At 39.2% G+C, this 23,576-nt stretch overlaps 1 protein-coding gene across 9 annotated transcripts in view; it reads left to right on the forward strand.

Annotated features, from left to right (window-relative positions):
• The window catches only part of BIRC6 (baculoviral IAP repeat containing 6), a 137,569-nt gene that overhangs the window by 70,920 nt on the left and 43,073 nt on the right, over nucleotides 1-23,576 (forward strand). For all 9 annotated transcript variants that reach the window (XM_033144475.1, XM_033144477.1, XM_033144479.1 and 6 more), the window contains 17 exons: nucleotides 341-516; nucleotides 2,372-2,468; nucleotides 3,008-3,202; nucleotides 4,324-4,524; nucleotides 6,372-6,651; nucleotides 7,226-7,482; nucleotides 7,792-7,900; nucleotides 8,809-9,030; nucleotides 9,539-10,319; nucleotides 11,513-11,656; nucleotides 12,779-12,908; nucleotides 14,201-14,332; nucleotides 14,883-15,050; nucleotides 15,553-15,726; nucleotides 16,584-16,780; nucleotides 17,071-17,371; nucleotides 20,151-20,368. In XM_033144475.1, the coding sequence (XP_033000366.1) occupies nucleotides 341-516; nucleotides 2,372-2,468; nucleotides 3,008-3,202; nucleotides 4,324-4,524; nucleotides 6,372-6,651; nucleotides 7,226-7,482; nucleotides 7,792-7,900; nucleotides 8,809-9,030; nucleotides 9,539-10,319; nucleotides 11,513-11,656; nucleotides 12,779-12,908; nucleotides 14,201-14,332; nucleotides 14,883-15,050; nucleotides 15,553-15,726; nucleotides 16,584-16,780; nucleotides 17,071-17,371; nucleotides 20,151-20,368 (3,782 nt within the window). The remainder of the gene's footprint in view (nucleotides 1-340; nucleotides 517-2,371; nucleotides 2,469-3,007; nucleotides 3,203-4,323; nucleotides 4,525-6,371; nucleotides 6,652-7,225; nucleotides 7,483-7,791; nucleotides 7,901-8,808; nucleotides 9,031-9,538; nucleotides 10,320-11,512; nucleotides 11,657-12,778; nucleotides 12,909-14,200; nucleotides 14,333-14,882; nucleotides 15,051-15,552; nucleotides 15,727-16,583; nucleotides 16,781-17,070; nucleotides 17,372-20,150; nucleotides 20,369-23,576) is intronic.

Genomic DNA, 23,576 nt, shown 5'->3' on the forward strand with positions numbered 1-23,576 from the left:
TCAGTCGCTTAATTTTTCTGATTTAAAATTAGTCTCCTAATTGGGGTGGGGGGGATGTAAACCCCAAATATATCTCCAGATAAGGCCAAAGAACTCCTTTCTTGCTTTCAAAAACACCCAAAGTCTCAACAGAATTACTTGATTGGTTAATATTACGCTCTCATAGGGTTCTTATTTATATGATATGCACTTCTTGGGCAATAGATTTTACAGTATATATTATATTTGCAATAGTTAAATGGGCACCCAAAATTAAGTGGGAGCAAAGCTTATCTTAAATGTTTAGCAAGGGTTGTTTTATTACCCTCAGGCTCATATGAATATATTTAATTGCTCCTAGGTGCAAGTGGTTTACATCTTACAAAACACGAGAATTTTCACGGTGGATTGGATGCCATTTCAGTTGGAGATGGATTGTTTACCATACTAACAACACTCAGTAAAAAAGCCACTACGGTGCAGGTGATGCTTCAGCCAATTCTTACCTACATGGCCTGTGGGTATATGGGGAGACAAGTAAGTTTTTCCAAAGATTACTTTGTAATTGCGTTGAATGGACCTGATCCTGTCCCTGCCTAAGGCATTTGGAAAAACTATATACAACTGTACAATAGCATTTGCAACTTACGAGTGCCATTGCTCAGTGGAGAGCACATGTTCTTGAGTGTCAAAAGTTCCAGGTTCAATCCCCAATACCTCTAGGTTGGGCTGGGAAAGAGTCAGTCTAAAATCCTGGAGAGCTGCTTTCAGTCATTGTAGACAAAACTGAGTTAGATGGACCAATGGCCTGAGTTTCTTTTGCATTTCCTGTGCAAGGTTGACAACTGAATCCAGGCTCCTGAGCATGCTGCTTGTGGAGCTCCTCCCTCCTGTGGCATACAGTGTGTGTTCTTGTGCAGCAGGCTGTGTCAAGACCAGCTGTGTTGCCAACTAATAATTCTCCTTCCATGTCCTGAAGAGCGCCAGACTGAGGCCGATTTAGATGGAGACAAATGTGTCTTCTTCATAACTTTTGTGTAGACTCAGGATCATGCTAGCAGAACAGCTTTGAGCATGTTGCAGAATGTAGTTTCAAATGGCTACAAAGTGAGCGAATGCAATCCTTGGATGTATGAGGAGTAGTTCTAGTAGAGATAGGGAAGCACTGATAATCCTTTAAGCAAGCTCTGGTGAAATGGGATATTATATATTTTTGGTTTTCCCCTACATGTTCGTTGGCTTAATTATTTTACACTGTGCTGCATGAAGCCATTTCAAGCTCTGTGGAGGGAATTCCCTATCTAATCTTAATGCCCCGGAGGAAGCAGAAGAAGACCCACAACTAATAGCAGTTTATTAGTAGTGTAGTGCTCCACTGTAAAAAGTGTTTTTGGATGACTCCCTGGATCTCTACTGCTCATGTGCATGACTGAGCGCAAAGGATTTTTCTCTAAAACCCGAAACAGATTGGTTGGTCTATTACCATATTTTGCTTTTTGCCTTCTGTGCAAAATGTGGCAGGACTAGATTTACCTGAGTAATCTAAAGACGTTTTGCAAGCACCTTTTATCTGCTTGTGATGCACTGGAGCCCATATTACATAATTTGATCTGTTGGGGATATGGGTTGATGGATAGCTATTGTTCTGCTTTTAATGGCCTGTTTACTGCTGGGTTTTTCTTATGATGATGTTGTTGTTCAGTCGTTCAGTTGTGTCCGACTCTTCGTGACCCCATGGACCAGAGCATGCCAGACTTCTTATGTTAGCTCATGCCAGTTTTAGTAGTATTTTGTTCTGTTTTGAAATTGTTTTAACATTGTTTTTAATTTCCCTTTTAATTTTAATATTTATTTGCCGCATATCTGACTGGGTTTCCCCAGAAGTGGTGTAGTAAATAAAAGTAAAACTATCTAAATATTTGGATGACCGATTAGCTTGGTTGATCTGTCAGCTGATAGTGATTTTTTGAATCTCTATTAATCTTTGTGATTAAAAATGGAGAACTCCCTAAATCCTGGATCAACATGCAAGTATTAACTAGTTTTTAGATTTGCTTTTGGTTTCATTAAATACTTTTATTTCATTAGTAGATTGTTTTACATGCTTTTTAAAGGTCAGTACAGGTATTATTAGATTTCTTTGTTTCACTGCTGCTGCAGTGCTAGTCAACTAATTGGTCGTAATTTTCTCATCTCATTAGTATATTGATCAGGCATTACAATTGAATGTTCCATCATCTATTGCTTAATGTTTGGTTTGAAAAAAGTGAACGGCATGCATTGTTCCTTTTAAGTATGAAGAAATAAACTATGAAAGTCTGATCATTTGGAAGCAATTTCTGCCAAAAAAAAATCAAAATAGTATAATCATGATTCTTTGCATTTCCACCAGGGTTCTCTTGCCACTTGCCAGTTGTCTGAGCCACTACTGTGGTTCATCTTAAGAGTGCTGGATACCAGTGAGGCACTGAAAGCATTTCATGATATGGGTGAGTCTTTTCCTTGGGAAAAATCTATCTAGAAAAATACTAAGGTTGGGATAAAAACAGCCTTGTGTGTGAGAATCTTCACTCTCTCTCCCCTCCCTCTCACAGTCTGTGGAACCCTACAGAGTAACATATGCTGTTGAAGAGGTTCCCTGACCATCAGGAGTTACTTTTGGGGATGTGGTTCAAGAGGCTGCTGTGGCACCTGTGTTGGTCCCAGTATGCATACATGGTTCTATGCATGGCTGTTTGGAATCTGACTTAGGGATTTTACATATCAATATTAGTCTACAACTGTGTGTGTCAGCAGCTCCTTTTGTGTGTGCACCACAATTTCTTAATTTCTAGGTTCTCAGTAAAACAGTAGTATGGGTAATTGTGATTGGAATTGTGTTTGAACTCCATCAATAACAACCAGTTAGAGGACCAAATTTGCAGTGTTATGTCTTGCCTGTTTAAAAAGAGGGGACTTGGGTTTTTGTTGTTGTTGTTTGCTTCATGTCATTTGCTGTAACCTTCATTAACTTTCTGTTTCATTATAGGAGGAGTTCAGCTTATTTGCAATAACATGGTGACAAGTACCAGAGCCATAGTAAACACAGCAAGAAGCATGGTTTCAACTATTATGAAATTTCTAGACTCGGGCCCTAGCAAGGCAACAGATAGTAGTTTGAAAGCAAGAGTGCTAGCTTCTGAACCTGATAATGCAGAAGGAATCCACAACTTTGCACCATTGGGTATGTTATGTGCCATTTTAAGTATGCAATGTTGAAGCCCCCTGAGTTTTTCAGTGACATTGCAGGTGCTATAGTAATAACAGCCTCCTCCATTTCTGATCCAAGTGTTCATGTGCTCCTGCCAATGTAGCCAAAATAGCACCACCCCCACACAAGGGGCAGGTATCAACAGATAACAGTACAAAAAAACTTCAGACTGAAAAAAATCTGGGTCAGGGAAGAACCCAAACAATCCATTGGGATTGTGGGGTGTTAGTTAACTAAGAGGGGAGAAAGCTGCAATCCAGGTGGTAGGGAGAATGCCCCTTTCTAGCAATTGGCTGGAAAAGGCAGGTAAAGGCAGGGAATACAGATATAAAAGCATATAGAGAATCATTTCATTTTTTTCTGGATAAGTCATTTCTTAGTTCACAGTGAAGCTATATATAAATGTCCCTGTGGGTGCAGAAGTGAGAGCTCTCCTGAGAAATCTGTGGAGAAATCTTAAGATTTTATTGTAGCTGGAATCAGGCACAACAGGGTCCACCCATCCTAGAATAAGAAGAAAAATCCCAAAGCATATCATAGAGTGATAGAGTTGAAGGTACCCCAAGGGTCATCTAGTCAACTCCATGCAATGCAAGAATTTCAATTAAAGCATCCCTGATAGATGGTCATCCAACCTCTGCTTAAAAACCTCCGAGAAAGGAGAGAGGACTGTGCATATCCAGTGGAAAACCTGTTCAGGGAATGAGGTGGAGAGGAAAGGGACGGCAGGAAATGGGGCTGCTGGAGGCTTGCTCAGTGGCGATGGAATGCTGGCTGACTGTTGGGGTGAGAAAACCAAGGGGAAGATAACTGAAATGTTATGGTCTCAAGTCCTGAGCAGGATCACTCCACATTGCCGCATTTCGTTTTAAGTATTTTACTAGTAAATATTATATGCATATGGTTAATCAGTTGTAGAAGGTGGTATATTCTGAATCCCCAGCTGATTCAAATAGTAATTTTTTTATATATAATAGTGCCTGAAATTAAAATTACTTATAAAAAGATTAATACTAGTTTAGCTTGACACTTGTAGTTTCTGTCATCTCTCATTTTGAAATCATTCACACATTTGTGCTATTCATTTGTTAAAGGTTCAATCACATCAAGCAGTCCTACAGCCCAGCCTGCCGAAGTGTTGCTGCAAGCGACTCCACCGCACAGAAGAGCTCGGTCTGCTGCCTGGTCTTACATCTTTTTGCCTGAGGAAGCTTGGTGCGACCTTACAATTCATCTTCCAGCTGCAGTGTTGTTAAAAGAAATACACATTCAGCCTCATCTTGCATCTCTTGCAAGTAAGTTTATCTTGTAGGATAAAGGGGGTATTTTTAATTAAATATTTAATAATCAATTATTTCAGTAAATAAGAATGCTGTCCACAAAGGCAATATTCACACAAGCCAAACAGTTCACATCTTGGTTTAATAAATTTGTGTTGACTGTATAACTATGGTTTGTGCTTTATGGAATCTTGAATCCAATATAGAATTCCTTGTTTTTGAAGCTATTTGTCTAGATTTGAGAAAAGGCTAGTTGGCAAATTGATATAGTCACTTTGCTCTCTCTGTCCAATACTGTTAACATATTGCTTTTTATAACTTTTAATATCAGTCTGGATCTCAGTTTCCTTTCTGTTTCCCTTCACTAACCAATTATTCAGCATATCACACAGGCCTTAACTTTGTTGGTACAAAGCTTTATGCTAAGGGGATACAATGTGCACAAGACCCCAATGAATGAATGAATGCATGCAGCAGTTGCAAAGAAAACGGCAAGTCGCATGTTGTACCAACTAGATGATCTTTTCGATACACCAGTTACCTTTGCAGTTTGGCTAAGACATGTGCTGCAGTTGAATGAATGAATTTATTATTTCGGTCACAGACCAGTTCCAGCCCACATACAATATCAAGGAAATCATAAAACACGATAGGAATACATTGTGCTGTAGTTTACTACAGAATGCTTGTGCCTTGTAGAAATGTTTTACTTAATGGGTGACTTGCTACCATTTGTTAAGCAGGATTGTTAAATGACATAAGAAAAGCCTCCCTGCATCAGACCAAAGCCTATCTCACCCAGCATCCTGCTTCCCACAGTGGGCATCCAGATGCCCATGTAACGCCTACAAAGCAGGACTTGAGCACAATTGCATTCCGCCACTGTTGCTTGGCACAGGTATTCAGAGACATAGTTCCTCTGAACCTGGAGGTAGCATATAGCAAACTAGACACTTAACCCTTGATGCACAAATCTATGGACTGAGGATAAGGTTATTTCTCATTAAAAGCCAGATAAATGGATAGATATATGGATAAATGGCAGTGAATTCCATAGATGTGCCATGAAAAGAATACTTCCTTCCATGTGTTCTGACTATCCCACCAATCAGCTTTACTAGATAACATTAGAACATAGTCCTTTTGGTCTTCTTAGTCTTGGTGGTAGCTTTCCTGATCTGTAGTATACATTCTAGCTGAGCATCTGTTGATTGTAGTTTTGAATAATCCTCAAGCTTTCTGGAGAGATTTGACTTAATAATAATAATTTGTTTGTTTGTTTGTTTGACTTATTTGTTTTTCCTTTCATCATTTTCACTAGCCCACTTCTTTTTAGGACTTTTTTTCTTTTGATGTTGGACTCCCTTGACAATTGCCCACATAAACATTTGTTGAAATTGATAGCACCATCGTCCCTGTTTCCTATCAGTTCAACACTTGCGTTCACTTACGCTTGTGGAGATGATCTCAAAATCTGTATACTTGCTCCACCTAGTGAAACAGGCAAAATTACAACCTGGTACCACTAGGTGGAGCAAGAATGCTCATTTTGTGTTTTGTTTTTTTTTAATAAAGAATGCCCATTTTAAAACAATCTCCTACATGCATTATGAAATCTCTTTTACAGGTTAGAATCAAATGGTCTTTTTTGCACCAGGTCCTGGATGCCACTTCTTATTAAGTCCAGGGTTGCCACTCTTCTGGTTATTTGACCAACTATTTAGGTAGTGCTATTGTGTGCAGCATACATTGTTTTATGTGTTGAATAATTTTACTTAACATTTTAAAGTAATGAACTTGATGCCTTCAAGTTTATAACACAAATCTAAGTAACTATATGGTTTGCCTGCCTGTCTCTACAGCATGTCCTTCGTCAGTATCTGTTGAAATTAGTGCAGATGGGGTGAACATGTTACCTTTGTCTACGCCTGTTATCACAAGTGGTCTTACGTACATAAAAATACAGCTTGTAAAAGCTGAAGTTGCCTCCGCCGTTTGTCTTCGCCTTCACCGCCCACGAGATGCTAGCACGTTAGGACTATCTCAGATTAAATTACTTGGGCTCACTGCCTTTGGTAACACTTCATCTGCAACCGTCAACAATCCATTCCTTCCTTCTGAAGACCAGGTATCCAAAACAAGGTATGTATAATAACAACTTGTTTGTACCCTGCCCATCTTCCAGCATATATAAAAACATAATCAAACATTAACCTTTAAAAAGCTTCCCCATACAGGGCTGCCTTCAGATGTTTCCTAAATGTTATATAATTACTCATCTCATTAACGTCTGGTAGGAGGGCATTCCACAGGGTAGGTCCCACTACCGAGAAGGCCCTCTGTATGGTCAGTATCCTTGTGTTTCCTACGTTATGCGCCAGGTTATGAGATGTCAGCAATGTTGTAGGCCAGACACATAGAAGCTACTTTCAGCTGCTTTGTAACTCCATAGGTTTCACTTGTGTTTTTATCTTGCCATTTAAAAAAGTTGTTGTTATTCTCATTGTTTAAAAGAACATGATCAATCTGGGATAAAGTACCTTTCATTTTTCTACTTTGGTTTATTATTGGCTTACATGGAGTTAGTATGCTTTCTTGCATCCATGTTGTCAACTTCTGCATTGCAAAGCTTCTCCACTGTTAGCAGTGAAGTTTACAGTACCCTTCCTTCCATTTTTAAGCTTGTTTTAATTAAGTTCTTTTTTTATTTTCCCAGCATTGGATGGTTAAGGTTGTTGCACCATTGCCTCACTCACATAAGTGAATTAGAAGGAATGATGGCAAGTGCCGCGGCACCCACTGCCAACCTGTTGCAGACATGTGCTGCTCTACTGATGTCTCCATACTGTGGCATGCATTCTCCAAACATTGAGGCAGTGCTTGTAAAAATTGGTCTTCAGTCTACCAGAATAGGCCTGAAACTGATAGACATTCTTTTAAGAAACTGTTCTGCATCAGGGAGTGATCCTACAGGTAAGAATGTGGCTGTTTCCTGTTTTAATAATCTGGTGACCTGATAAAGAGTCTTACAGCCTTTCCTTCTTTGTTTGAGAAATGAATAGCTGTATCAGAAGAATGAAAAGCATTTAGTTTAGTAGTTTAAAAATAAGTGATTTTAAAGTTCTCAACAGTGTAAGATAATTTGCAGTTAAATTGCCCAGCTACCTTTCTTAGTATCGATGATAATTATACTACTATTGTTAAGATAAAAGTTTAAGGTTTGTTTTATTATTTGGTCTGTTAAACAACACTAACAAATCTACTTTTCTTTTATGTGAGAAGATTTGAATAGCCCCTTGCTTTTTGGGAGATTAAATGGCCTGTCATCTGATTCTACCATTGACATCCTCTATCAGCTCGGGACTACTCAGGACCCTGGAACGAAAGATAGGTAAACAATGTGCATTGTTTCTAATTCACACAAGCACACACACACAAAAATGTGGGGATCAGGGATTATTGTAGTGATTCCCTTGAAGGGATCACAAATGCAGATCTGGGTAATCTGGGCACCACCAGTCTGTATGCATGTCAGTGGAGACTAGTAAAAGGTGTTTGGAGGTAGGGGCAGTGCTAGCGGCCTGATGTTTTCCTTGTGTATGGGATAAAGCATACAACTAAATTCCACAACACTAGTATTATATATACATGCCATAGAGGGACATGAGGGTGTAAATCTTTGAGAGTCCAAGGTAGCCAACCAACAGAAGCCAGAGCAGACTGCCTTTTAGATGTGTGTGTGGTTGCAATGGCTTTTTTCAGAATTAAGTCATTCCTGGACTCCTTTTCCCTTTGCACAGCTTCTATATAGTTGGAGGAGAAATGAAATGGCCATGCAAGACAGAATATTTGATATTTCCAAATACTTCCCCTGTGAATGCTATGAGTAAAGCCATTGACAAATTATTCGCAGTTAATTTAGGGACATCTACCTTAGAAAAATGCCTATGTTAATGACTTGCAGTTGCCATGTCTATTAATCAGACCCCCTAGGAAAATACTAAATTGTCAGTGTCTGATTTATTTTGACTCCAGGCTCATGAAGCTAGTTTTACTAAAATGAGTGCTTGAATGCTGCGTAACTGGTAGATGTCACCTAAGATTTGCTAAAATATTGCCCATTTGATCTTAGACTGACATTTTGGAATTATTTTTAGTTTGTCTGCTGGTTGATATTCAGTATGCACACCTACCATTCATTTCATTTTCTCTCTATTCCATAGCACAATATTCCTTGTACCTTGAGTCTGTGTAATGTGTGAATAAGTTTAACCTTGAAATTGTGTGTCCATCTTCTAGAATTCAAGCCCTATTGAAGTGGGTCAGTGATTCGGCAAGAGTAGCTGCTATGAAGAAAAGTGGCCGAATTAACTACATCTGTCCAAACAGTTCTACAAGAGAGTATGGTCTTCTGATGCCATCTCCTTCCCATTTGCACTGTGTAGCAGCAATTTTATGGCACAGCTATGAATTGCTTGTAGAGTACGACTTGCCAGCATTGCTGAACAGAGAGCTCTTTGAGTAAGTAGCTTAAGTAAACACCTGCACTATCTCCAAACTATATTTCTTTCTAAAACCTTTAAGCTTTAATCTTATAGAGCAATAGTGAACCTCTTGTTTTCCATTTGTACTTAAGAAACCAGTGTATGGTTATATGCTACTAACATGATGCAAGACTGTCTTCTTCAAAAATAGATTCTGCAAAGGAAATCAGATCTACTGATAATCACTTTTCACCTTCCTTCTTTTTATATGTGATGTTTTAAGTGACTTTGAAAGCTAATTTCATACATTTCTTGTATTGGAAGTTTTAAATCGGGGATGGGGAACACCTCTAGTTGATGAGCTATATACCTGTATAATCATTCTGGACTATTAGCCATGCTGCTGGGGCCAATGGGAGTTAGACCTGGAGACAATGTCTGCTTCTGTCTGCCATATTGAACAGGGTGATATTTAGGATTCTTTTTTGTTAACTAGTGGAATTGAGTGCATGTTATGTTCTAATTACTTTCTCCCTCTTCCTTAGGTCTCTCTTTAATTGGTCCATGTCTCTTCCCTGCAATATGGTTTTGAAGAAAGCTGTTGACAGCCTGCTTTGTTCAATGTGCCATATTCACCCAAACTATTTTTCCTTACTCATGGGCTGGATGGGTATTACTCCTCCCCCTGTGCAGTTGCAACACAGACTGTCTATGACAGATGACAGCAAAAAGCAGGACCTTAGTTCATCTTTAACAGATGACTCTAAAAATGCACAAGCACCTCTTGCACTAACAGAGTCTCACCTGGCCACCCTTGCTGCCTCGTCTCAGTCTCCTGAAGCTATTAAACAGCTGTTGGACTCAGGTTTGCCCTCTCTTCTTGTAAGAAGCCTTGCGAGTTTCTGCTTTAACCATACCTCTGCCTATGACTGCAACGCTCAGTCAACAGACAGTTCCCAAGACAGGCTCAGAAGGCACCACGTCCCGCAGCACTTTAACAAGATGCCCATCACAGCCGACTTAGTTGCTCCTGTTCTCAGGTTTTTGACAGAAGTTGGAAACAGCAACCTTATGAAGGACTGGCTGGGCGGCTCTGAAGTCAACCCACTGTGGACAGCACTTTTGTTTCTCCTTTGCCATTCTGGTGCTACTTCTGGTGGACATGGTGGGGTGACTCAGCAGACTAGTGCTAGGTCAACTTTACTTTCTTCAGCTTCTGGAACAGGACTGACGACTCAGCAAAGGACCGCAGTTGAAAATGCCACAGTTGCATTCTTCTTGCAGTGCATCTCTTGCCATCCTAATAACCAGAGATTGATGGCTCAGGTAATAAACAAATTCACATGTTGAGTAGTTGATATTTATTAAAAGATCAGTTTAGCTGGATTTGAAGGACTGGCTGAGTATGTGGGGGCTGAGACTTCCCTTGGGGATCCAGACCTCCTTTTGTGTTTTGCCTATGATAAGAGCAGAGTCTTTAGGGTGTGTTGCAGAACTGACTAGATTTCCTTTTCAAAATAAAGCTACTGGATTTGCAGGGGTTTATATTCCTTTGCTGCTGGAGAATATGTGATGCTGCCCCCATCAAAAATCTGCAACTCTTTCAAGCCACAATCCCAGAGAAAGTTAAAACATAGCCATTGATGTAATGTTCAGACATTACAGTCATCATGTCAAGGGTTGCTGTAATAGGTGACTATAACATGGAAGTCCCTCGCAATATGGATTCCCCTCAGCACACAGAGCTTCCATGATAGCAATTTCTGATGCCACTGCGAATATAGTTTCCTTGTGTGCCTGTTTGTTGTTACATGCAAATGGGGAAATACCTCCTTTTGCTTGATGAGTGCGGTCAATGCAAGACCTGGCACCAAGTCTTTTCTCTGGTGAACCCCACAGTTTGGAATCATTTCACTTCAGAGATTCACTGGCATTCTGAAGGTGATGCAATGCATTCCTGATCAGGCAGACACTGGAAGGGATTTTAATGTTTAGACTTTATTCTAATTATAGGGGGGGTTTCATTCTTGTACTTTGTAAGCTGCCCACAACTTAGTGAAGCAAGTAGGATAACAAAGAAAATAACATTTGTATTGACTATTAGCCAAATGGTTAAGGGTCCTTTTGACAATGTTACCTGTGAGCCATTCTTTATAGGTGATATCAGGTGGTGGAGAAGGATGATTCCTCATCTTCTCTGCCAATATCCCCCCTTTTCCTGATAATACATCAAAAGATGCAAACTGGAGGGGAATGGTATGCAAAGTACGCTTGGGCGCTTGGGATCCAAAGTACGACTTTACAAATAAATTGGTTCTTGGTCTTTGTAACATAAAAACCTGTTTGCTGCCCCCAAGTGTTTCATTTAAATAGTGTCGCTTTAGCAGCTGCAGAATCCCTGTGAACTTTAAGACAAATGGAGGGGGAAGTTGTTTTGCCAGTTAATAAGAGCACAAGTATTGTTCACATGTTCTGATATTCTAATAAACAAACAAATGATTCCTCCCCTCCCTTCTTAGGTTCTCTGTGAACTCTTCCACTCCTCTCCTCAAAGAAGCAACCTCCCAACATCAGGAAATATTTCAGGATTCATTAGAAGGCTGTTTTTGCAGTTGATGCTAGAGGATGAAAAAGTCACAATGTTCCTTCAGTCACCTTGTCCAGTAAGTTACTTCTCTCTGCACCTGCACTTAGGACTGGAACAATCTGTATGTATTGGATGCTTTTCGATGATTTGATATCATTTCCCCCTAGTGGGAGTTGGTGTCAAAACATGTGCAGTGTTTTTCCAGCCCCAAAGATGTAGAGACAGTGATGCACTTTTAAAAAAAGGGGGGGGGACTTTTAATAATAGTAGGTTGGTGCTAATTATAATGAAAATAAACCTGGGGTGATTTTCTTCTTTTTAGTCTGGTGTATTGCATGTGTTTGTGCTTTTTTGCTTTATTAGAAATTCTGTGCTATAAGTGTTTTTAACAGAAGCACTGGTTACTTAAAAAAAATTAGTGGGAAGTAATTTGAAAACCTTACTACTATGTGTCTGCATATGTGTCAGTTACCAAGAGTGATTCATAGGCCTACAGCAGAAGGTATTCAAATATTTGAAAGAAACACTACAAGGGGACTCTTGGTTACCCAGCTCCTCATGAGGCCAAAATGCTAATGTCTTTTAACATTAGCTGTAGCACAGTTACTGATTAAATCCATTCTGTTTTAATTGCTTGACCTATTTGGCCCGGTGGCTACTGTGAGGGCATCCTTCTAGCTTGTTTCTTTTTCAGTGGGCAGATCCTGATGCCGCCTTCTCACTTTCAGATAAACAAGCCTTCAACTGTAGTACAAAAATACAGGTTTCTTGGAAGTATCCGTTCAAAATAAAGTATTTGAATAGTATCACAATGAAAATTATTTTGTAGTTAGTGAAAGAAACTTTTACTCTGGGATTGTTCTGAACTGGTTGTGATCCAGGTCACTTTGATTTCTAAGCTGTTAAAATCACCCTGAATCTCACATCCTATAAAGCATTGGAATTAGTATTGCAATAAAAGCTATTTTGGGTGGTGGACAGCTAATATTTACTTGGAATAGACCCATAGACCCATTGAAATGGATGGCCCTAACTTAGTCATATTATTAATTTCAGTGGGTCTACTCTAAAACCTTACTTGAGTGCCACCCTATAACGCTGACAGCGACAAATGTTTATGTATAGCATCTTGAAACTTATAGTAATATTTATGTTTTATTTCTAAATGCTTGATATAATTTTGTTTTCTATCTTCTAGTTGTACAAAGGTAGAATTAATGCAACCAGCCATGTAATTCAGCATCCAATGTATGGGGCAGGACACAAGTTCCGCACTCTTCTTTTACCAGTCTCAACAACACTGGCAGAGGTTCTTGATAGAGTGTCAGGCAAGTTGCTTATTATTCTTAATTTTTTTAATGTCCTTTTCGTTGTATTTAATGAAAGTTTAGACCTGGATTTTAACCATACCAATGAAAGTAAGTTTCATATACTTTACTTATTATCTGTTAGATGTCTTATACTCGACCCTTTCTCCAGTCCAAAGCACAGGGGGATTTCACATCAGAAATAATTAAAACAGCCATCTAAAATAACTGAACGTAAAATCGTTACGTTACATTAACACACAACTGAGCAGCAGCAAAAATGGCAATCAACTCTCCTGGGGTGAAACAAATTACAAAACAAAAGCCTGAGTAAACAAAAACATTTTGATTTGATATTTAACTATATATGTAGGGGCAGAAACTGAATATAGTTGGAGTTGAAACATTGTCTAAATCTATGCCCCATGTTGGGCAAAAGTTTCCTGCATTTCAGGGGGGTTGGAGCAGATGACCCTTGCAGTCCCTTCCAACTCTACCATTCTATAATTCAACTAAGGAGTCTGTCAGCAAAAGCCCTATGCAAGGACTTACGCTTGCAGAACAGGGCTGTCCTCCTTGTGTTGCCCAGCAGCCCCTAAAAACCCCTGGAACAGCACTTGGGGGAGAAGCGGGATAATTCAATCTGGCAAGCTCAAATGCTTACCCTAGCATGATTATATTCCATTTTTCACCATGTAGGTCTCAGGAAAGTGGCTTACAACAATAAAATGTACAGTATACAAATTGTAAAATAAAAGTGAAACTTTCAATTGAAATCCTCAATGATTTACAATCTTTTCAAAAATTAAAATGTAAAACATGTGAGATGCATTCAGGGAGAAAATACCTTAGGCTGCAATGCTATACCCATTTATTCGGGAGCAGACCTCCAATGATGAGGATAGTTGTTGCTGCAATTGTTACATCAGTTCAGATCACACCAGCCCACCTTGCTCCTCTCGTGCACATTCACACCCCACTTTGCCTTCACACGTGTAAATCCTAGTGCATGTAGGCATTGGACAAATGTGCAGATAACACAGATCAGTTTAAAGTGCATTAGACTCTCCTCTCCACACATATGCTCCTGTGCACACAGGTGAATCTCAGGTCATTGTAGGACATATTGGTACACTCCATATATCCCAAGGCACCTATGGATTGAACAATTCATAGGACCATTTTGGGGGCATTCAGTGCTTGAAGCCATGAGAGAAGTGAAAACCAGCTAAATTGCTCTTGAGTGAACAGGTAGTCAATTAATGAAAATCCTGGTTAACATTTCTTCATATATAGTAATCTTTATTTTTCAGATACCCCAAGCATAACCGCAAAATTAATTAGTGAACAAAAAGAAGATAAGGAGAAAAAGAACTATGAAGAGAAAGAAAAAGTTAAAGCAGAAAATGGGTTTCAGGACAATTACAGTGTTGTTGTTGCCTCTGGTATGTGTTTACTTGTTCAGCTTTGATGTAAAGTTATCAGGCATGCTTGGGATGGGGTGGAGAAAGGAGCTGAGAGCACACCACAATGTGGTCATTGTTCAGTTCAAAACAGCAACAAGTTAAATACAAGTACTCCAAGTTATTTAAAAATATATAATGTCAGTCCCTTTGTACTCCTTGGCCAACACAGCGGAATGCAGGAGTAAACACACTGAAATAAAGATTATAGTATGTGTTAAAGAACTGGAACTGAATTGAATAGGACACTGGGTGTGGCACTTAGCTGTGGAAGGTTCCACACGTTTCTGCATTAGTTTTAAAGGTTTCTAAATCCTTGCACCAGCTCCCATGCATACAGCAATCTCTGCCGCCCAGGTAGAATTGCCTTGGCATGCAAGCAGTGCATTCATAGGTCTGCCACACAGGTTAAAAGTTCTTCAAACATGAGATGGTGCCATGTGGAATGATTTGTGGGCATTTCTCATGCAGTTAGAATCTCATTTATTCAAGTTGTATATGCCCTTAGAACGCTACTTCATTTCTATTACAGGTTTGAAGTCTCAGTCGAAAAGGGCTGTATCCTCTACACCCCCTCGCCCACCCTCAAGACGAGGGAGAGTGATGGCGGATAAAGTAGGCAACTCCTCCACTGGAGGCGACACTTCCAGCAAAACTATTAGTGTTCCTGTTTTTCACTTGTACCATAAACTGCTACCAGGTAATGTTCCATATTTTCTGATAAAGTATATTTCCCAGCATTCTGAGGCATATAAAGTCCTGGATCTATCCATTCACCCAAATGGTGGCATTATAAATAGTTTGTATTCTGTCTTTGTTTTATATTGCTGGTTTGGATTCTGTATTATGTAAGCTGCTGGTATGCGGTTGTTACCCAGGAGGTTGTCCTATACACATCTTAAAGTAAACAAACAAATGAAGGCAATATTGTAGCATCTAAATATTTATCCAGACGAATAATGTGTTTGTACTATAATCCAGAAGTTTCTCAAAATTAGCTGAAAATCTGAGGAAAGAGTCCAAAGTCTAAGCATTGCCAATACTATAAGAAATAAAAATGTGAAAGCTTGAAATGACAGAAGCTCAACACGCCAAAACCATGGTTTTCATTAAGCACAGTTGAGCATCCAAATCATCATTTGAACTTCCAAATGTACAAACCATTCTTTAAAGTTGTTTGTTAACTAGTTAATGTTCTGTAGGTCAGCCACTGCCGCCTGAGATGACACTTGCTCAGCTTCTGACTCTGCTGTATGATCGCAAACTCCCTCAAGGATACCGATCCATAGACTTGGCAGTTAAGCTTGGCTCCAAGGTGATCTCAGATCCAAGCCTTTCAAAAACAGACTCGTTCAAGCGCCTCCACACTGAAAAAGGTATCCATTGAATTATCTGTTTTTATCATGTTTTCCTAACTACTCATTCCACTCTCTCTCCTCTGCTGTCAGCCTAGTTAATGCACACCTCTCATCCATGTGAACCCTGGGCATCGCCAAGTGGCTCTTCTCTACCTTTGATGCCCTGCTAAGAACTCCTCTTCCCCCTTCTTTCTCTGCTTAAGATTTTGACCCCTTCAGTGCTAAAATTGAATCCATCTGCTCTGGTGTCTCTGGCTCTCTCTTCCACCTCTCCCTCTTCTTGCACCTCCTTCTGCCCTTTCTGCCTTCTCTCCTGTCACATTTGATGAAATTGCAAGCTTGTTATTCCCATCTAACCCCTGCACATGCTCCTTTGATGCTGCCCCTTTCTGACTTCTGGTTACCATCTCCCCTGTTGTTACCCACCCTCTCCTCCACATTATCAACCCCTCTGCCTTTTTGCTCCTTCCCTTCAGTGTGTAAGCATGCCTCTCTTTTTCCTGTCATACCTGATCTTTCTGAAGTTCATTATACATAGATGGCATTATATAAAAAACATTTATAGATAGATACTATAATTCGTATGGGCAAAGTATTCTGGAGTCACCCATACTTTTTGCCCACTGATTCTTTTGTTCACAAGTCACTTCCTTTTTTGCCTACTTCTTCAGAAATGAATAACTGCTATTTACCTGAAAGAAGAGCCACATGCCCCTACTCTTAAAATAAAAATGTGCAAGCTTCTTATTTCAGATTGCTTTAGCCTGTGTTCCAAAATCACCTGGGTATTCCAGATTAACAGTGCCTATGTAAAGGCCTTTTATTTAATAATATAATTTCACTGAGTAATTGCTTTTTTATTTTTGTGTATATAGAACATGCAGATTTATTGGGGCCTTGCACTGAGGATGAAGCAGTCACACCAGGTGAAGAGTGCATGGATGCTGTGCTGGATGAATCCTTTCTTGAAGTGTGTCCCATTCAGTCTCCATTGCAAGTTTTTGCTGGTATGGGTGGCCTGGCCCTCATCGCAGAAAGGCTTCCTATGCTTTACCCAGATGTAATTCAGCAAGTAAGTCAAATCCTTACTACTTGTATTTTGCCTTCCTTTAATAAGTAGAGAAGTTCTTACTTGTGTTTTATAATTGAATATGCTGTAGACCTGTTCACAGTCTGCATAATGCTACGATTTTCATTTCTGATAGCAGTTGGGAAATCTTTGATTTTATTTTACATTGATGTAATTTCATTATTGTAACTGAATTAGTCTGGGGACTTTCTAATGTCATTATTTGCATCAGAAAATGTTCTTAAGTAACTGCCTCAGAGGATAGTATTAAGCATCTTCTTTTCTTTCTGAAGGTGAGTGCTCCAGTGGTTACATCCACCACCCAGGAGAAGCAGAAGGACAGTGATCAGTTTGAATGGGTTACCATTGAACAATCGGGAGAGCTGGTTTATGAAGCCCCAGAAACAATTGCTGCAGAACCTGCACCAATCAAATCAACAGTTCAAACTATGTCTCCCATACCTGCTCATTCTTTGGCTGCTTTTGGATTATTTCTTCGCCTCCCAGGCTATGCTGAGGTGCTACTTAAAGAGAGGAAACATGCCCAGTGTCTGCTTAGATTGGTGTTGGGAGTTACAGATGATGGTGAAGGAAGTATGTACTGTAACTACTAAATATATTTGGGGACTACTGCTAAAGATTTCTCTTGACTGTACAAGTTTACAAGTATTTGAAAGAGATAAAACTGGCTTTTGTGAAATTCCATATCTCTTCTGGCTTTGGAACCAAAGTATATGAGAGTCAAAATTGGTCCTGAAGGGCAGATTTTTAAAATTTTACCTTCATTGCACAGAAAAATTGGTCAGAGCTAATAGAATTTTACTTTATTCTTTAACAGGGCCTCTAATGGAACCTTGATTAAGAGCAATAACTGTTGGATTTCAGGATATCTCTGTCCTTTCATGTTAAATAAACCAGATTTCGATGGCCTTGTAAAGTTAAAATATCTAGACATTGGCCTAGTTTTTTATCTTGACGTTTATTTCTGCTCTCGTTTGGATCCATCCAAATGTAGACAGGTTGTCGTAAGTAATAAGAAAGGGCAAAATAATCTTAACTGGCACCTTGATTTTCTGCTTTTGCTTCCCTTTCCCTAGGTTTGTGTTGCAACTTTTATTATGTTATGCACAGGGTGGGAGACAATATGAACCAAGGTTACCAGAAAGTTTCTGTGTAGATATTCCCTCCAATTGGTGTGCGAAAATATACTTGATTATAAATCACCTATTTCCCTCGCTTCTTGACCACTGTCATTCTGCTTGTTGCTTATCTCCTCCTTTCATACAGTCTGAAAATGTTGGTGCTCATTGTAATTCCAAACTTTTTCTGTTTCTGTTTTCTTACTAATGGTTCTGATGCATTTTCTCTAGTGGCAATGGTTTCGTACTTCATTTCCTCCACATAGCAGTACTTTCTCTGTATTTTCATTAGTTGGTTGTGTGTATTTAGAGATGTTTGATAGTTTTAGTAGACTGCAGCTACAGCAGAGAAACCCTGAGTTTTAACACATTAACACTTTCTCGTTTTATCAAAGCATTTCAAATACTTCGCATAGGATATGTTGTTTTCATTTGATACTAGAGATATGCTACTAATTTATTTGTTGAAAGCTGTTGCCTCACTTTTCCACTGAAGTGTAGTCAAGGCCGCTTGCATAATGAAAAATCAATTAAAATAACAATACAACGTACAAAACATTCACAACTAAAGACAGAGGCTACCAAATAAAGCACACAAATAAGACAGGAAGAGGCGGGGAACTAGCATGCCAGATGCATTTAAGAAAAAGATGTTTGTGGAGTGGTGAAAAGCTGCCAGGAAGGTGGTACAGCCTGCTTGGCAAACAGTTACAGTGTCTAGATGCAACTACAGAAAAGAAAAAAAACAAAACATTTTCCTGCTTCCCAACCAAAAGCAATTCAGATGTTGTTATGGCCACAGAGAATAGCCTCCATAGAAGAACTTAATTAGCATGGTAGAACTTCCCTTATATATCCCAAGTCATAGAGGGCTTGAAGGGTTGTTAACCAGAACTTTAAATTGGGTCCAGAAATAAGCTGAAAGGCTGTGAAGTTGCTCTGAAGAAGTAACATGCTTCTGATGTTGGGACCCCCAGTCAACAATGTAGCCTTAGCATTCCAGGCCAGCTGAAGTTTCCAGACTGCTTTTAAAGACAACCTCATATAGTGCACTGCAGTAATCCATCCAGTTATGATGTAACTAAGCCCCAGCCAGATGCAAGAGTAGCCCCAAGCTGCAAACCTAGATCACACCATTCTGACCAATATCAGTGTTGCTAGATTCATACATTTAAAGAAAAATATATTAGCATCAGTGCTGCAGAAAAATAAAATATCCAAAATTCAAATGGTTAAACCCAGTGCAGCTATAATGTTTTGCAAACTTGTTATTGTAGCAAAAAGAACACTAGAGCCTGAGGCACATGTTCTGCCATCCCTTTTTAGTGTTGTGTTGTAGCATTATTGATGCTAACCATTGTTGCATTTTAACCGGCCTTAGCAAACCAATTTCAAACATTACTGTAAAGCTAAATGTAGTGTAAATCGTGAAACAGGTGTCATGCCATGCCATAGTTCATTCCTGTAGGAGAAAATGAGTATCTGAGCCTGCCATATGTTTCATGTCTCTTAACAATGGTAAAGAGATGGAGAAATGTTTCTTATACACTGGGACTTAATGGCAGAACAGTTTCAAGCAAATGTTTAATCAGGTGGCGTGTTCTGGGATTTCTCATATTTAATCTGTACACCTGGACTTAAAGAACATTGGTACTCCCACATTACAAAATGCTCCTCATATGCAGTCTTGCAACACTTCACAGTAATGCCATAATATTACTCTCAGGTGTGGAGCAAATTTTGTGTAATAGGGCCAAATGTAAATTCAGAAAAAAATGGCAATGCTGTTTACATTTTTGTTAAATTAATCTATGTCTACAAGAATCTAGATTCCTGCATTGAAGAATTCTTTCATGCAGAAGCACTCTAAAATCTCTAGCACATATTGTCCACATGATAATCCTGTGCAAAGAGAGCAACACTTAGTCCAACCATGTTGCATGAAGGCTAAGGACTAAGTTTATTAAGCCCAGTAGAGTCCAGCCTTGTTATTTACCAGATACCTTCCTTCCTTGTGCCACTTTCAAGAAAATTAATATTACATTCTATACCTACTTCATAATGACATTATGATCACATTTTCCTCTTTCTGACCTTCTCTAGTTCCCTCAGTCACTCACAATTGTTAGAAATAACAAACAAAAAATACTATTTTAAACTTAATGAAATACATGTAATGAGTTTTAAGCTTAATGCAGTGTGCTGACAGGAACTTGTTTTCTCTCTCCATCTAGGCCATATTCTGCAGTCTCCTTCCGCTAATGTGCTTCCAACCCTTCCGTTTCATGTGCTGCGCAGCTTGTTCAGCACCACACCTTTGACTACTGATGATGGAGTACTCCTCAGGCGAATGGCATTAGAAATTGGGGCAATACATCTTATCCTTGCCTGCCTGTCTGCTCTTAGCCACCATGCTCCAAGAGTCCCCAATTCTAGTTCTAACCAGACGGAGGTCAGTTTTGCTTCAGAATAACATCAGAAATATAAAGATGGTTGTTGTTGTTTTTTAAGCCAACTTACCCTTTCTTCCATGTATTCAGAATAATGATCAAATCCGTACTTTCTTCCATAGAGATAAAATGTTTAACTTTTGATTCTGTAGTTGTGCTGTCATACTAGGAAGTGGCATGTCTATAACTGACATATTGAAACACAACAGTACAGTGGTGCCCCGCTAGACGAAAATAATTCGTTCTACGAATCTTTTCGTCTAGCGGTTTTTTCGTCTAGCAAAGCGGCAATGCAAACCGCGGTTTTCACTAAACGAAAAAAAAATCGTCTTGCGAGGCAGCCCCATAGACAATTTCATCTTGCGGGGCACCACTGTATCTAATATCAATGAGGTGGCTAATATTTATGGTCAGAAGAAGTTTCTCAAAACCATAAGTTGTTTACAAAGAATACCTGTTACCCTTACAGCAAAGCAACTTAGCTTAGGGGTACTCCTTGATACATCTTAGTCATCAGAAGCCCAAGTGTGGCTAGCAGTGCCTTTCATCTCTTTTGTCGGGTTCACCAGCTACGACTGTTCCTGTGCAGGGATAGGAATAACACTGTAGTCCATGCACTGATAACCTTGTGGCTAGACTACTGTAATGTGCTTTGTGCGGAACTGCCCTCTGGCCTGGTTTGGAAGCTCCAGCAGGTGCAGGAGGCAAGATTTATGATGAGGGCATCTGGCCAACATGTGACACCATAGTTAAAGCATCTGTCAGGTTTGATGTTCTTGTATTAATTTACAGATCCCTGAACAACTTAGGTCCTGCATAACTCAAGAACTGCCTGAACCCTTACATTCCAGCTCAGTCACTGAGATAATATGCCGGAGCCTTGTTGGTCGTACTCCAAGTTGGCAAGGCTCATTTGACAACAGGGAACCAAACCTTGAGGGTCATTGGCCCAGTCTTGTGGAATACTCTACTAATAGAGATTCAGCAGGTTTCTTCTGTTCCAACTTTTAAACACCTGTTGAAAACTTTTCTGTTCCATTAGGCTTACGCAGACAATTAAGAATACATCTTTATACAATAGTCATTTGAGTTCTGATTTTAACTTTTTATGTGGCTTTTATTGTATAGGTTTTACATACGGTTGTTGTGGACTGTATTTTATTTATGGATTAGCGGCATATACATATTTTTATAAATAAATAAACTGCTGGAGATCTGATTGGTAACATGTTCCAGGGTTTGATCATCCACCACATTATTCCAGTCTTTCTCCCTAATATGTATGAACAGTATGAACTCAGGGTTTAAATGACTGCTTCCACAGAACAAAATGGATTTTGTGGGGAGGCCATATTAAAGTGCTTTTTGAAAAGGATTGTAATATACATCTAGCAAGAGGCTATTTTAATTAGCTTTACAGACCACATTTTGGAGGTTAGGGTTCCTGATACAGTGGTCCCTCGACTTATGAAAAGAATGGGTTCTGAAAGAGCTTTCGGAAGTTGAAATATTTGTAAGTCGAAGATCGGCATCTAGCGTCGGGGAAAAACATCGCAAGTCAAAAAAAACCGCATTAAAATCTTCGTAAGTAGAGGTGTTGTGCTGCCGCTTTCCCTTCGTAACTCGTAAATTTCGGAAGCGGCGGCCATTTTTTTTAGCTCCGGGACCCGTTCGCAACTCGAAAATTACGTAAGTCGAGTTGCTCGTAAGTTGAGGTACAACTGTATATGGAGCATGCCACTATGCAGTCATAGACCACAAAAACTCACAATAGGAGATACTGTTTGTGGTTCCTTAGAACAAACTTATTTGGACTGATTGTAGTTTTTTAAAGTGTACCCGAAGCTGGCATCTAGTCAACTAGTTCCAGGCCACTGAACATGCTACAAAATCCATAGTGCCTAAGCATCTACAAATATTGCAGCATCTACAAATATTGCAGCCACACCGATCTTCTCTTTACATTGGACAAATAACCTTCATTAGAGAGATTTAAGGAATTTGGGACAGGCATTTCAGGACATGGTAGATGACTTAACCATATACAGTGACAAGGGATACAATGAGAGTTGTGATAAGGTTCAAAGAACCTGCTGAGAATGCTTCCTGCTGACAGCTTCATTTGGCAAAATGATCCTCTAGTGAGAACACTACTGTGGAAAGTGATTGCTGTATCATCTTTTCTATGCTGTGTGATTCTTCTGGGCCATTAAACAAAACAAGTGTTATTTTAAATAATAAGCAATGCTCTGAAGTCCATAGAGGTAACCTTACATGTCTAAGTGCATTAGAAAATCAAGATGCTTATGTTCCAGTAAGACCTCGGTGATTTAAAGTCCATAAGATCCCATTAAAGTTGAAGCATAGATATCCTTATGTAAGACACTTTATTGTTGTATTGCAACCTGAACATTCTTATAAGATTGCTATCTGAGAGCAATTAAAATTGTGTTGTCAGTAGGTGAGGGAATCCATTAGGAATTGCTGCATAACGTACACAATAGTGTGTCAGTCACCAGGTAGTTTTGATATTCTGAGTAATTACCTTGTTCTGTGCTCAAGTTGGTAACATCGTTGTGTTTTTTATATAATAATTTTTATTAGTTTTCAATTACAGTCCAATAATGGCCTCATTATAACAATACCAGTATATAATACAGTTATTAATACCAATCATTCAAATACTGAATTATATAATTTATATTAAGTTGTCTCCTGCGTGCTAAATTTGAAGGTTTGGTGATTTTCTTTATTTTTGCGTTCCAAAATCTTATTAATTTCAATTACATTCCAGTCATAATAATAATCTCTTATACAACACCTACAATATTAATAACTTCTATTCATGTTGACACATTAAATGATTTATAAAACTACAGGTGAGAAACTCAATTTCCTTGATCTTCCTGTGTGTGGCAATTATTCTATCCATGGTGTTTCTTCCTGTCCTTGTAAGATGTTACGTCTTTCTTTCCCCCAGTTGTTGCTGTTATAAGTCATGTCTTGGGCGGAGCTGATATCCCATTGTTGTTCCAGAAATTTCTCAATTGCTCCTCCCTGTGCTTTAACAACAGTTGAAAAAGTCACTCTGTCCCAGTAAATAACCTGTTGTCACCATTTTTCCTCTCAGCCTGGGAAGAAGAGCAGTCTTGAACTGCAGATGACTTAATAAAGAACCTTATCAGTTCCTTGGCAGTTCAAAGACTTTTT

This window comes from Lacerta agilis, chromosome 3 (assembly GCF_009819535.1).
Source record: "Lacerta agilis isolate rLacAgi1 chromosome 3, rLacAgi1.pri, whole genome shotgun sequence".
Taxonomy (NCBI): Eukaryota; Metazoa; Chordata; class Lepidosauria; order Squamata; family Lacertidae; genus Lacerta; species Lacerta agilis.